Here is a 15,864-nt window from a genome sequence, read left to right on the forward strand (position 1 = left end):
GTCGCATTTCCGCATAAATTTAAGCTCATTGAGAATCGCTTGATAAATCAACGTTTAAAAATGAAAAATGCATTAGTGCGGCGAAATATAATCGTTTCCTCAACGCCAACGCACGCTTACATAATTAACTGAAAGACGCGCTTTTGTCGCAGCCATTAATCAGCAATCACGAGCGAGATTGGGTAGAGCGCCGCGAAAATAAATTTAAAAAATCCTCCCATTTTTATAATCAAACGAGCGTGTTAACGTAAGTTTTTAACTTCCATAAAAAACAAGTAGCTTTAGTTCTTTGGATGATTTCAGCCGAATCCTCTTCGATATCTAATTTACGTAACGAGCGTTGCTATTATCTCCTTTTTTATGAATTATTGCTCATTACGAATGCTAATTCGCCAAATATTGGACGAGACTTCACATTTCCCAATAAATCAGCCTGTTATTTATATTGTTATAAACAAAAACATCCCAGTAAATTCTCGTCAGAATCTCGACGCGTTCCCTCTCCACAAAATGACGCCCATCATATTCCTCATAATCCACTGCGGCAATCTCGTGCGTTCCATCGCTCACAGGACACAGGCGCACGCAACTGCGGCACTTTTGGCGATCGGCGGCGGCTCGCCTCGAGTCCAAGTCCGGGTCCTTGACTCGCTTACCTTAATAAGAAGAGAGCCGCCGATGCACCGACTGCTTGTAAGTATCCCCCCGGGGACCGCTTACGCTCTCGATTACACGCTCGAAAGCGCTGCCGATTTGCGTGAATCACGCGCGCGAAAAATCGATTTTTTTCTCGCTATCTTTGATTCGCGCGCGAGCGAGTATAATTGATGCGCGGAGTAGTTAATCGACCGGATTTAGAGTGACGTTATGGAGGATTGCGTGGACTTGATCATACGTGTTTACACGTCGCGGGTATTTGTCCTATTATCTATTGAGTTTCACCAAAGTGTAATGCGAAGACTTACTTTAGCTGACTGAGAATCGAAATGAGGAATGAAATACGTACCAGCACGGAAGATTTCGCCGCATCCATCGCAGCGGCTAGCGAACTGGGCATCGTAGCAGTTGCCGCAGTAAATCTTGTCCACCTTGCTGCCGAACTGTTTGTCCACCAAGGACACTCTGCATTTGTTGCAGAGGAAGCAGGCCTCGTGCCAGTGCTTGTCCTTGTACGACAGATCCTGCGAAACACGGAAAAATCGACGTTTTCAGATATGCCTGCATATCATCGTTTTACTGCTTTATCATAGTATTTTGCATTCTATCTCTCTTCGAATTAATCGCGATCGCAAAATCGTTTCTAACGCAAATCATATAAATTACGCGAACAGTAAAAATTGACGTTAGCAACGTAGAATTCTAACTGGTCCACGTATGCAATAATCGTAATATAACGGCAGTCCATCGAGGTGGAAGAAGCTGGTGAATGCGGCAATGAGTGCATCGTTTCTATTTCGAGGAATGAGTAAGTCAACGCTCATGTAACGCAATGCTGGCACCACTTTTCGTGATCTTCTGAAAATTTTCAACGCTCTAAATTAAAACGCGCGAGCGCGCGCGGATCCATCCCTGAACTGTCAAGAAACACTTTCATCTTATGGTGAACTGACATGATTTTCTGTGCTCTGAGCGTCTCCTACTGACAGGCCTAAAAAACTGTGAAGATACGACCGATTGGCCAATATTTTGTTTTGGTCTATATCGATCGGTTGACGACCGCTGATCTCTGAAATAACACGGAATCGGTAGCTCGAAATACAGGTCAATCCCAAATCGAAGCTCGACCCACGAATGAACGAAAGAAATCTAAAAATCAGGCGAATATCGGCGTTGTCCGGCGACTTTGAAAATAATGCCGCGAGTGCAGAAAACTAGCGCGCTGGATATTAGCTCGCGCTCAGTCGAGAATAGTCAGTGTGTTGGTGCAGTGGCCCGTCGCGCATACCGCTATTCTTGGTTTTGTAATTTGAGCTGCTTTACCAGTCGAGAATTCGAGAGCGAAGCGCGGCATATGTGTATGTGTGTAAAAGAGAGGGCTACTCGAAAGTTCGATGCCGGCTGGGAAACGCGTTCGCGCGCCAGCAACAATAAACAATCTTCCGGAGACGCGAGGGAGCAGCTGCTCGTTGCATATTGGCTTTATGAAATTTTCATTATTGCGCTGTGTTTTCATGTTTCGTGAAACTCGACTGATAGCTAACGTTTACTCGAATTGCGTTATGTATTTTGAATTTTCATACGCGGGAGAGAAATTCGTTTGGCAAGGACGTGCTTGTTGGCGATCGTGATAGTCTCGCTTGTATAGAATTTTAATTGGCGATGAGAAGACTTGACTTTGGCTCGAATTTGTCGATGAAGAAATCTATCTAGTATCAAAAATTTGATAGGCTATGAAGAAACTTGTCTAAAATAACGAAAAAATCATGAACATCCGTACCTTGGAGTCAATGCCGATGATTTTGTGGCACTCCTCGCAGCCATTGGCGAAGACGCTCTCGTAGCACTTGATGCAGTAGGGATGCTCGTCTCTCAGGACGTATCGCTGACCAGTCAGCGACTCATCGCACTGCCAGCAGCAGAAGTGGCCGCTGTGCCAGTCCTTGTTCATTGCCTTCGTGTACTCGCCACTGAAAATTAACTAGAAACGGAAAATCGAACGTTAATTGCGGCTGACGACGGACGATTATTTTCGATTCGGTATCGGAGCAATGTCACATTTGCCCGATCAATGAGATAATGGTCTCACGTGGATTTCGTTGTTTTTTTCTTTTTATTCGTGAAAAATTACATTTGAGAATACTTTCTGAATGTACAGTCATTTTGGGTGTTCTTTGGTTTGAAATATATCGTATACAATTGAAATGTTCTGTATTCGTGTTACTCAATCGAAATGAAGAACTATATGGATATATAATTTTTACAGAATTTTTCGGTGCCAAAATTTGCCTGACGATTAAGTAAACACGGCTTTTTTTAGCTTCGGACGTTAAGTGTCTGAAACTGAATCCAAACACTGGTTAAATTTAGAATCCACGAGAGAGAACAATTATACAATCTACTCGAAGTTACCAAGTTCCCGTGAAATATCGATCGGTTAATACTTTTTTAGTTTTACAATTTTTTTTTCAATTATCAAGTTATACCATAATTCTTATATAATTTTCAAATTCGGTCTAGATACCCCATCACTATAACTATAATGACAGTATCACACTGGCAAAAAAAAAACTGAAAGTACATAACGTCGTGACCGAACACTGCGTAGTTCTGTTCTGTTACAGTGATAAATATAATTGATCGGTGACCAAACTGCGTTGATATTGTTGTCTTGAGATATGTACCTTGGTTGAGTGCTGTTGTATGTGCTGGCTGAGCATGTTTTTGCATGTAAAAAGAGTATTTCAGCGAAAGTATATTCGTGACTCTGAGGTGAGTGACTAATAGAGTTTCGCCTACACTACTATGGGCCGATTTCGAACTAGTGAGTTTATGCTCATGTGATATAAGAGAAATACATATGTGTATACTTTGTCAGATGAATCGGGATTTCTTTTTGGTCGAAAGCGTAGCGATCGAAAATTCCGAAAATTCAAAGCTCGCGAACACGAACGACCGCATTGCGAAATTTCCTCGCGTGTCTGGCGGAAGTTGGGAAAAGTAAGGGCGCGTAGATTATAGACTGATTGGTCGATGACTATTTTCGGCGAGGCGTCGATTTTTCGGTTCACTTTACGCGATAAGAGTGTGATTTAGAGTCGTTTTAGAAACCGATTTCCGAAACTTTGTAATTGACGGAGAAAAAAAAATGAGTTCAGCAAATTCCTGCCGGTAGAACGTTACACAGCGCGTATCAAATTTTCCGCTGACCTCTCGTAAGTTTTTCTAAAACTCGCAAATAACAAAATCCACACATCCGTAAGAACGTTCTCTTAAAGGGTTTCCATGCTATATACATTCTATTTCCGTAACACCGAGTGTACACGCTCACATCAGTCCTTCCCATACCATACCAGCGACGCACAGAACCGCGCGAAACTTACTTCCCAAAACCGCGCGAGCGCGGGAAATTCAAAATTCCGATCGGCTCTGCGCGGACTCGTCGCGTCCGCGGGCAATTTATACGCGCATCGGCACTCTGTATACACATATATAAATATACATGTAAGTAGCAGCAATATAAAGGAATCAAGAAGAAGAAGAAGAAGCAGCGTCGCGATAGGAGGAGAGAGGTAGGTAGATCCCAGCCAGCACATACTCTTCGATGGCGCCGCTGTTGTTGTGATGGTTGTTCTGCGTGCTGTCGACCTCCGTGATCGTGACCTCGGCATTCTGATCGTGGCTCTCCCTGCGCTTCGTCGTCTTCTTCACTTTGCGCGTCTTGCGCTCCGTGGTCGTGTACACTACACTGTCTACGTCCGCCATAATATCGGCTCTACGTCTGCGTTATATCGCACTATATAATCTATCAAACGTCTGCGGGTCTCCTCTTCACTGTGAGTAAGAGAGTGAGAGCTCGTGTCCCTTTCGAGTTTGCGAAGTGACTGAAATCTAGGATCCGACCGGCCAGGGCGTCATCATATCGCGACGCTATTTTCGGCGCCCCCGACGCCCGACTCCAGTGCTCTCTCTCTCTCTCTCTCTCTCTCTCTCTCTCTCTCTCTCTCTCTCTCTCTCTTTCTCCCTCTCTCCGCTTGTGTTTCGCGCTCTTTCTCTCTACTCCGTCTGCTTCTTCCTCTTCTCCCTCTCTCTTCCAAGCGAGCCGCCGCTTTCCACCACCGGGAGATGCAAGCGTGCCGGGTGCAACTTTTCTACGTTTACGCGAGTGCATGTGTGTGTGTGTGTATGTTTGCGCGGGGGACGATGATATTTCCGAGAGACTTTTTCTTCTTCGCGGAACGGCGCTTCTTTCCGTCTCTGCGACTTTGGCACGTGGAAGAAGAAGAAAGGATTGTCTTGTTTCTTTATTATTCAAGGGCCAGCTCGCGGAGATGAAGCTTGTTTACGCTAGAAAGTTTTCGCGTTAAGGTGGGATTTTCGTAGGCTGGGCTGAATATTTCGAGGAGGTATTTTAACATGGTCGTGGCCCATTTTAAAAGGGACGCTTTCGCGTACGTCGTTGCAAACAATAATATTTGGGAATACAAGGAGATGCAGTGCCAATTGCACGTGTAAAAAGTATTGCGCCAACGACGCGTTACAACAACTATAGGTGTGCAAACGTCTCTATAAATATCGGCTGTGAACATAGAAGTCGCGTGACGTTGTCCATCGAAACACGTTGTCGGAAGTGCGATTATTTACGCGGCTTCATGATTAATAGCTCGAAATAGCAGCAATGAAACCTTTCGCGTTAGCCGGCTGCGACAATGCCGTGTTTTGACAAAACTATTTCAACCGTGTGATTTTTTGGCATTAGCAACAAAACAAAATTTATATAACATATCTCGAGCACTGCAATGATTGTCGTCACGCTCGAGACGCAGAAAACAAAATGTGTTTATGGTTGCAGGCGTTATTAATTTCGCGAATATGTAATAATTTTAGAGAAAACACGCAAATGATCCGAGGCTTGTTTTGCGTGAGCTATAACTGAAATCAACGCGTCGCTTCGAAGGTCATTGCTGAGAGGGATTTCGTTCGTTCGATCGAAGCCATTGTTCATGATCGTTATAAATATGCATTACTTCTGCACAATCCTTCAATTAAAATTGCAATATGCAATAACAAAAATTAGATACATCGCTTAATCAATCCAATATAATAGCCCTCCCAAAATACGAAATTCAATAAAGCTCTACCCCACATAGCGAGCTTGCGCCACGATCCTCGGAAAAAACGTTAATAATGACATTGAGCCGGCGCTGCTCTGCTTTCGTCCGGCATCACATTCGTTTCCCCCAATGTCTTCCACCTACACTGAGTCAGTCTCTCGTCGCGCGACGGCCACCGAGGTGTCGGGTGCAACTTTTCTATAACTTTTCCGCGAGAGCTTGCGAGCGCGCGCTCAGCTTTTGATCGTTGTTGCTTGGAGCGCAGGGCGTTATTTTCGGAAATAGTCCCGCCGGACATACCAAGACGCGGCCCATCGACGGAGCTCAGGCTGACCAGTCAGCGCAGGAAGTCGCCCGGCGAAAGACTCGCGCGCTTCGCTGATATATGGCAGAGTTGTTTCATTACCGCGTGACTTTGGCGTTGGCGGTTTTATTTTCTTTTTTGGTTTTTGTAATGGAGAATTATGGTGGGTATTGTTTAATTCGAGTAAGTCGAGTTTCGTCTAATAAATTTACTCATTTCTTCATTTATCTAATTATGTAATGTGTAATGATAATGTTTTTTTTCAGTCGACATTTTACCTTCGAGTGACATAAGAACAACGCCAAGCTCATAATCACTTCCGAGTAGTGTCGCGTGCAGCGCTCATCAATTCACGGCATCTCCATATCAGTATAGTCCGGTACTGATTTCATAATCACAGGGATACCCATTAAAAAAATTAAGTAAATCAATCGCACCTGCATCGGAATATCCATTTACATCGTCGAAAAACGCAGTCTATCAATTTAACGATCATTAGTTAAAAAAGCACACATGCACGTCCCTCGTAAATTTCAAAGTCACAAGCCTCGTTGATCATTAACCCCCGCCAGACGAAAATTTCCTCAAAACATCGGTACCATCGCTTTTCCTCCAAACTAGCTATATAATCGCTCCACATTTCATCGCGAATACGTGACTCCGCTCAGCGCATCAAGTTACAAAAGCTCGAACTCGGAAGAAGCCCGATAAAGCAAAAAAAAAAAAGAACAACACAAAGCGATAAGTAGTCGCGAACGATTTTTTTCTCCCGAGCCAATAGCAACAAACGGCTCGAGCGCGATTTGACAGCGTGCCAAGCAGGTGGTTCCCCAACACACACGAGACAAGGGGGTCCATCGCGCCGAAGAAAAATAGAATCGGAGCGAAAATAGGAGGGAGACGGACGGAGAAAGAGAAAGACTGAGTATAGGTAATTGGGTCGGAATGTTCCACGCATCACCAATAATCCCCCCCAACGGCTCTCTTTCGGGGGGAAAGAAGTGTGCGATGCGACGTTTCGAGGCAATGTCGTTAAAATCGTCGTATATGCGTGGATTTCAAAAGGACCGGTTTCGCAGTCTTGTGTAAGCTCGGCTACGAGCTATTTTGGTGATTTCTTTTCATCGATTCGAAGCTCTTGCTTTCAGGGTTTACGATCGCCGCTGCGGCTGTGACATCGGCGATTTTCGAGAGTTTGTATCTTTATTGCCGTTTTTATGGCGTATTGAGCAAAACTTAAGACTGGAATTCGCGTCGTGTGGGTCATTATTTATAGAGCTTTCGATGACGGGTTATGGAATCTGAATGAAGATGCGGTTGGTGTAGGTATTGACGTAATCTAAGAACTTGATGAAAAATTGACAAATTCGAAATCGTTTTAAGGATTCTTCTTCGAAAAGCGTTTGACCTTGATGGCTTCAGGAACTAGCTACCAAGTGCCAAGTATACAATAGCTCTGCGAACTGTCATCCGAACTGTCAAGCGTTTTGTTTTAAATGAATTTCGTTAGGATTTACGAGAAATTTCAGTCTTTAATACAGTCAGCGACTCGAAATATAATAACAATAACGCAAACCCGAGTACCGCAAGAATAATTTAAGATAGAAAATATTTTAATTTACAAGAAAAAACACCGCTACCCCAGTCAATCATCCACCTTCTCCCCACACTACAGCTCAACATCAACATTTTACATAACAACAGCCGGCCCATTACGCAATCCGTCATCTCTAAATTTAAAAAAAATCTCCGCAAGCTCTCGAAAATCCCCAACACCCTCTCGAAAACAAAACCATCGACTCCGATTTTTGCGCACGCATCTCTCCTGTCAGAAAAAAGCGCGCGCCCGGCACCAAAAAACGTCCGTCTCCGTAACTGTCTTTACCCCCCCCCTCTCTCTCTCTCTCTCTCTTGCACAGCCTACGCAATATATAATATCAGACATAGCTCTTGCTTTTGCCTCTCCGCCCGCGAGATTGATATTTTGGGAGACCCCACGCGCGAGGCACACGGCACCAACGCCGCGAATATATAAAACACACACGCGAGCCTACGCGAACTTCTCGCGCAGTGAAGGGGAAGAGAAGCCTGTGTTTTGCAAAGGTGGAATGCGCATTTCTTCGACTTATTTTTTTCCCCGAGGGTTTAATGTACAGCTTCCGGGTCCATTTGAAGTCGGAGTAGAATGTGTTCTTGATATCGCGTCTAATTATGTACGGAATATTCTCTGCGATTATGTCAACAAGCTCGAGAGAGAAGAGCGTCTAGAATTAGGTCTATTAAATCAGCCGCGGACTCGAATTCTCTCTCGAAGTAGGTCACGTTTTCGTGTCGGATGCCGTCGCTCTATTTATCAAAGCTGAGCCGAAACAATGACTGCACATTTCTTCCAAACGCTCTTCAGCTCCACTGACACACAATCGAATCCATCATCCTCGTCGTCTCGGTTCCAACTCGTAGAATGAACTTGGAATAATCGTCAACGCGCACGAGGAATCTAATTCGAAGTACGAGTGCAAATGAACAGCCGCGGGAGAGAGCGCATGTGCCGTTTCATCACTTTCACGCGCGCGCACGCGGTTCGAAAACCGCGAAGAGATTAACACTCCGCGACTGCGCTTTGCTGTACTATACAGCTGTGAGGGTATACGTGCTGCGCGAGGAAATGGGTCGCTTGCTAAAGTTCTCCGAGCGAAAGAGAGGCCCATTATGGTTTTTCTGGCATTGAAGACAAACGGCTCTCGGATTACTGCAGCGGAATAATAAAAAGGGATTTTCTACGTCTTCATGCTGGGGCGGGGTTGAGAAGCTTGGCGTGTGAATGCGGCGTTAAATGGGAGCTGTGAGGTGTTTCGTGTGTGTGCTGTCGATGATGAGTATAACATTTTACAGAAAAAATCGATTCGAATTTAATGAATTATACACAGGAATTAGAATAAATTGTTTGCTTTATATAGAAATTGCTTCAATTTATTAAATAAACGAGTATTGTATAAACGAGTATTACAACAAAAACATCATCGGTTCGACGATGCGCGTACAACAAAGTGCAGACTTGCGAACGCAGCGTCAAACGTTATATACAGTATACAAATGGAATGATACATCGACATAACTACAGAATGCAATCGAATAAATAAATCAGAAAGACGGTAAATCACCTTTGCCGTCAGCGTACAAGGCTCGTACAATAAATCACATCGATCTATATCTATGGAAATTAATTTGTTCCCGTCATGCGCAGAACTTTAGTATACTGTGTATTACAGTCTCTACGATATTAAACTACTACATAGCCAGGGAGTGTCGAGTGTAAGGGTGCAGAGGAAATTTGTAAACACGTGTCTTCGTGCGGAAGTGTCTTCGAATTACCCAAAAAGCCTGATTGTCTCCTGGATCCGGAATCCTGAACTGAATGGGCTGATCGCAGAAGCCGACGCCCTCCTCCTCGGCGTCCTGGTACTCGTCGAAGGACTCGCTATCAACGGACGACTTGATCCTCTCGCCCCAGTTCTTAGCAGCGGAGTTTCTCTTTCCTCCGTTGATGACGTTGTGAAGCTTGTCGTAGTCGTCGCCGGAAGCTTCCTCGAAGCTGGATATTTTCACCAGCTGCGGTCTGCCGTCGACTGATTCGCCAAGCTCGGTTATTCTCCTGACCCTCGGCTCGTTGCCGCATCGGCAGTTGGGACAGACCAGCGACTTGGATCCTCCTACTTCCAAATTGTGAACACTGCTATTTTCGGGAAACTGCAGCTTGTCCTCGAAGCTCGTCTGAATCAGCACGGATATGCTGCGCTTGCTCGAGGCTCGGGATAGGTTGCCGAGACTGTCGGCTTCGCTGCCCATGGGTGACGTGTTGGTCCACTCGTCGCGGTGCAGATTTCTCGCCACCTGTATCTGGATGTCAGATTTGCATCTTTCTGGCTCGCGATGCCGCTTTGACCTTCTGCTAATGCTGGCCGTTGACAGGCTCTCCGCCGATCTTCCCAATTCGCTGGTCTTCGATGGTTTAGATCTGGTGGACCTTCGGCTGGCCATACTAAGCGTGCTCTTGCTGGCCTTGTGGTGCTTCTTCTGATGTTGTTCCAGATCCTCCTCCTCGCCGTCATCGTAGTCATCGCAGGAGCCTCCGTGGAATTCCGGTGTCCTGGAACGTCGCAGGACCTTCTTCGGAGGTGCTTTAACGTTGGTACCGGCTGTGTTTTCAGTGTCCTCCAGAGAGGAGACATCGGATGAAGAGCTGCATTTGGTCTTGATAGCCACTGTCAGATTCTCGAAGGACTTTCTGGTCGTGGGATTTTCGTTTCCAGAGTCCACCAACGACGAGGCATTGGAGCTGGACTTCTGTAAAGCCATTTCGTCGTCAACGCCGAACGGGATGGGCGTCGGGATCCTGACGTAACCATCGGCCAGGGGTGGTGGGCCAAGACAGAGGATGTCCGGTTCAGATCTGGTCTCTCTGAGAATAGCTTCGATCTCACTGCAAGTCTGTTTGTTGCTCTCGGTGTCATCCTGTTCCGGAGGAGTCTTTTCGAGAACGACGAAGTCGTGATCGGATATCCTGGACCGATGAAAATAGCCGACGCAGCAGTTGGCGGGCTGGTCGGTCAGCTTCATTACGCAGACGATCACGTGGCGCAGACATGCCAGAAGCTCCAATGCACCCACGCAGCCGACGAGTACCGACAGTTGCAAGCCCATTGTCGAGTGGTGTTACTTACTTGGAGCAAACGGATTCGGATTCCATAATCTTTTCACTTCGACGTATCCCAGACTCTTCCTTGCTCCTTTTATAGTTCGCTCTAATTAAGACCGACTCTCAAAGTATATTCTGGACGCAGGAGATCAATCGAGGCACGGGATATTACGGCAATTTGTCACAGCCTAATAAACTCGTCATCGGCAGCCAAACGCTGAATCATCATCTCACAAACTTCCAGATCCACGGAACACACCGTATCACCCTCTCGAAATCCAGTACACCAGAGCAGAGTCTGTGTCATCCAGCGGGCCTCAGCGTGAAAAATCTTCGAACGGCAATTATCTATACCCCAAGGCCAAGTGGCGTACGCGTATAGAGAGAGAGATACATACACACACGCTTCCCTCTCCTTACGTAATGTCGGGCACGCGCAGTAGCATCACCCACTCGTGAATTTGAAGCTCGCTCTCTCCGGCGCAGCGCGAGTCGCTCTCGGCACACGTGTGTGCCGCAGGTCGCTACACGACTCTTGATTGAGTTATCCGGCGCATCCGGATGGGAGGTAATATCGCGGCGCAACTGATGCCGCTTTATTTTCTTCTAGCTGAGTCGGCTGAGCGAGTTTATACACTACACTGATGCTGGGCTTGGCCAAATGCGTGCGTAATGAGCGACGACTGCTCTGCAGCGGCGGCGGCGTTTGACGGCCGGCACAGAGTGGCTAAAAGTAGCTCGATAGAGCCACCCTGGATCATGAGCCAGAGAATAGTCTCTCTCTGTTTCGGTGTGTCTGTGTCTATGCACGTGTGTGTGTGTGTGTGTGTGTGACTTAATACGCGAGCGATCGATGAGCTCGAGGGGGATAATTAACGCGACTTGCACTTGGCAGTTGTCGCCGATGGACCACCAATGACCCGATCGTTCCTGCACCGCTGTATAGATAGAGAGAAAACGATGTAATGGTCGAGGTAAACGCACCGCCGCTGCTGGTGCCTTGACAATGCGACAGGCAATTTTCAGAGCTGTAAATCAAAGCTTTTTACAGACGTACGCGTGCGGGCTTGGGTAATATAGGTGGTACCGAGGCAGCGCCGAGGAATTTCGAAAGTTCCCTCGAAACGACCGAGAATAATTAGCTGAGCGTGCTTTTTCCTAGAAGCGTTTTCAGGATTTTTGGTCAGATCAGAATCAGTAATCCGGTGATGTAGAGCTGTTGTGACTGTGTGGATAGGATATTTTGAACGATATTCATCAATTATCAAATCTCCGACTTATTTTAATCCGGAATTTCAGCAGTCTAGAGAATGCAACGATGATTAATACCGAGTCGTGCCCTTCGTATTAACGACTCTCGCAGTATAAAGTACGTACCAGCCTCAAAACAAACACTCTAGAATTGCTCCAATTCGTCGAGGTAAAAATATCGTTAAACCAGACGAAGGTGACAATAACACGGTAATCAAGCTACTGCACCTATATCATACGAAACGCGAGAGACATTCTTACCCTCCGGTATCGGATTCCCCGGAATTGAAGCATCTCAAGCGCCGGATTTTATTTTTAAAAGACAAGCAACAAAATAGCCGTCGCAAATAGAAATCGAGAATATTTTCGTTACAGCGAGTGACGGGAAGACGGCGTCATCGAGATTTTCCCGATACAAAATTTGCGCGCGGTACATCGCTCTGGCCGCGCTCCAATTCGAGTTATTGAAAGTCTCGCCGTCCGCGTATCGAACTTTCGATGAATTATATTTAAAGCTCTCTCGAGATTCCGAAAACGATCCGACGAGATGTTCGGGAGAGCAGACTTTTTTGAGCGTGTTCTCTCATGACTTTTGAATGGCCTAAGTCTAAGTTTGAAAGTTTCACGAGACTCGGAGCGACTTTCGCGGGCTTAATTCAATTTGCGTTTGTTGTCGAGATCGAAGCTTCGGGAGTATGATGTAAGCGAAGTTAATAACCGTTAATTTGGAGATATCAAAGGAAAGGAGAGTTAATAAATCGCGAGAACAAGCTTGCCTCGAAAAGTTACGATGTTAAGCTTCACATTAGCGGCGGCGCGATGTGTACGATTACAGGCTTTTAAATCCGTTTATATTGAATCTTTCGCTTTCCCCGCGAGTAAACGCGTCCCGCTCGAAAAGAAACGTGTCAATCAGTCCCCATTAACCTTGTACGATACACGAGTCGGACATTACAAAAACGCTCGTTCGATTTCGCCTCGAATTCTTTACTGTATCTTGTAAACAAATAAAAGCGTAAACTTCAACAAATTGAAAATCTGGTTCAGCTTATCGCGCACTATAAAACCCGTCCACGTGGGTAGTGGCTCACGTCTTCCTCCGATCTCCCAAAGGGTTGCGATCCACGCGACTCATCTCCATAGAACGAGGGTGATGCTTTTGAAGGAAAACGGAACAATGCCAACGGCAGTTATTTCGGTCGGTGATCGAACGCCCGAGCGCGGCCACGGTCGGTGCGAGAGAGAGAGAGAGAGAGAAAGAGAGAGAGAGAGAGAGAGAGAGAGAGAGAGAGAGAGAGAGAGGAGAGACCAGTAGTCGAGTGTCTACCGGATCTCAAAACCCCTTTTTAGCTGACCGATTTAGATTGCCCCCGCGTGCGACTAGCGAGCAAGCAAGAAAGAGAGAGAAGGAGGAGCCGTCAACGTCCGCGTGCCCTAGACTCTATGGGACACTGATGCGAGAGAACTGGTGCGTCTGACCTTCCGACGCGGGATGTAAAGTGTAAAGGATGTGTAATTCTTTTCAAGTGTGTGAGGATTAAAGCTCGGGGAGAGAAGTCGTGTTGGGTTTCTAAGCTAGGCCTGGCTTCAAAGCGACAGATTTTTAGAATTATGCCCCGACTTAATGTTTGAAATTGTAGGCTGTCGGGTTCGTCTATTTTACATACGCGCATTTGTCTCTTGCGTGACTCGGTCGCAGGGGCATCTCTAATTAGTAAATCAGTCTTGCCCAGTACATTGTGCAACCAAAACACATTATAACGGATAGCCGACTGCCAGGCATTATATCCATTTCGCAGCACGTCGGGCTGGCCCACATAATAAACGAATTGCAAAATTCGATGAATCCGTGCGACCGGTGTTTTTAGCGGCGCGCATAAAGATCGCAATTATAAACGTCACCAGCAGGCGCAACCGATGCCGTAACTTGCATCCTTTAGCGTATCTCTCGCCATAAGCTCTCATCTCTCTCTCTCTCTCTCTCTCTCTCTCTCTCTCTCTCTCTCTCTCTCTCTCTCTCTCGTCAAGGCTTGATTTACGGATTTATTTATAAAAATCTCAAGTTTCCCTCAACTCGTCGAGCTAAAACTTCTCGCGGCTGTTTTTACAGTACACGCACACACACACGAGCTTCTTCTCAGATCCTCATCATCATCGTCCGCATATCGGATCGGAATGCACTTGCCATATCGTGCAGCATTAAAAGTTAAAATTATCTTTTAATACGCACGAATCCGCAAAGGTTCGGCTAAAAATACGAGTTACGACGCGATGTCGAGTGAGAAACGTATATGCGAATTTTTGCTCTCGTGAAAAACTGCGACATGATCTTGGCGATGGACAACGTTCGGACTAGTTACGTGAATGAAGTAACGCGTGAATAGACTGGCTATTTTCGTCTCGATGGATTCTCGGGATCATCGAGTATAGAGGCGGGAAGACATCAGCCGGGCTTTTCCGAGGTGACGAATTTTCGGTCGATTTATTTATCACACGCGCTGACTTGTTTACGGTCAATTACACGCATAAATACGACGTCGCTGAGTTGAATTTTCATAGGTTTGCCGAGTCTCGGTGCGATAAATCGCTCGGAAAACTGCGACGATATTACAGTGTGCATCTAGTGCTTGTTTCGCGTTACATTCATCATACCTCAATTTATAACTCTAATGGAATCTAATCGTAGCTTCGATACAGTATTCGCTAATTTTGAAAACAGCGCCTCGATATTGTTAAACCAGACGAACGAAATTAACACGACGAAAACAACAGAAGGATTTAATTATTTCCTCTAGTCTAGCGCAGCTAGAGACTAAAAACAGTCCGATCCACATCTGAAAATACATCTATCGGAGAAAAATAAATCAGCCGCAGAGAATAGTCGAACCCTTTCGCACCGTTCACTGAAATAAATTGTTTTCCTGGCAACAGGCGATGGTCAAGACCAAAGACCCAGGCAGAATGTAAGGCGCGCGAGGCTCGCAACCCTTTGATCGCGCTCGCCCGGCTCTTCTCGAAAATAATAATTATTCCCTAATAATGTTTTCGCGTCCAATTTTTAAATTTATACAGATTGCAGCAACTGCGTCTCAATATATCTCATTAGAAAGTTCGCAGCGGACGAAAAATTTCGATGAAATTACGTTACATAAGCGATAAGGCCGTTAGTGTTTGCCGCGGAGTGGCCTTATTACATTACGCCGCGGCCAACTTCGTTAAAACTTCCACTTTTAGGTTCATCGATATTTTTTTCCCAGCCAATCCAATTACTCGAGTTTTTGCAAAACTCGCCGAAATAGACCCCATCGCACGACGGCGTGTAAACGTCGATTTTGTTCCCTCCTCTCCAACGCAAATATTATCGTCTAATTTTACGCGAATAAATTTTCAGGCTAGCCCCGAGCAAAGTGGACAGCAGCACTCCCGACGATTAGACGTCCTATCTCTCTCGGCTGCGAAGCTTTCGCGACCCAAATCGCTCCATTCATCTTGGCCGCAACCGCCAGCGGACGACGTTAGTCCGTTATACCAGACTCTCGAGAGGTGCTCGATCCCGGTTATGCACTTGCGAAACTGGCTCGCGCGCGCGGGTGTGCGGAGCTCGTTCATTGACTCGCGCGTCAATCGGGTCGAAAGCTCGCTGAGAGAGAGAGAGACTTCGACTTATCTCGGACACGCTCGGACGAAATGCCGGCGCCGTTGTGCGCGGCTGTATTAAATTATTCCAAGTCGTCTTCGGCGGAAATCGATGGCTGCGAACTTTGACACGCTGCGACGAGATGAGACAGAGAGAGAGAGAGAGAGAGAGAGAGAGAGAGAGAGAGAGTGAGAGAGAGAGAGAG

General features: G+C 46.1%; 1 protein-coding gene and 1 long non-coding RNA gene across 23 annotated transcripts in view; one reads left to right on the forward strand and one right to left on the reverse strand.

Moving 5' to 3' along the window:
- LOC100120714 (four and a half LIM domains protein 2) overlaps positions 1 to 15,864 on the reverse strand; it is a 100,577-nt gene that overhangs the window by 13,539 nt on the left and 71,174 nt on the right. For 17 of the 22 annotated variants that reach the window (XM_031925025.2, XM_032597284.1, XM_032597285.1 and 14 more), the window contains 2 exons: positions 2,438 to 2,638; positions 1,007 to 1,181 (listed from right to left, as the gene is read on the reverse strand). In XM_031925025.2, coding sequence (XP_031780885.1) covers positions 1,007 to 1,181; positions 2,438 to 2,638 — 376 coding nt within the window. Of the gene's footprint in view, positions 1 to 1,006; positions 1,182 to 2,437; positions 2,639 to 3,341; positions 5,988 to 9,447; positions 13,321 to 15,864 lie in introns of those variants that run through there. The other 5 variants (XM_032597279.1, XM_031925026.2, XM_031925027.2 and 2 more) reach the window with 5 other exon arrangements.
- Positions 6,107 to 9,035, forward strand: LOC116416416. Its single transcript, XR_004226851.2, has 2 exons — positions 6,107 to 6,238; positions 6,342 to 9,035. It is a non-coding gene; the product is annotated as an uncharacterized LOC116416416 (long non-coding RNA).

The sequence above is a fragment of the Nasonia vitripennis genome, chromosome 2 (genome assembly GCF_009193385.2).
Source record: "Nasonia vitripennis strain AsymCx chromosome 2, Nvit_psr_1.1, whole genome shotgun sequence".
In the NCBI taxonomy this organism is placed as follows: Eukaryota; Metazoa; Arthropoda; class Insecta; order Hymenoptera; family Pteromalidae; genus Nasonia; species Nasonia vitripennis.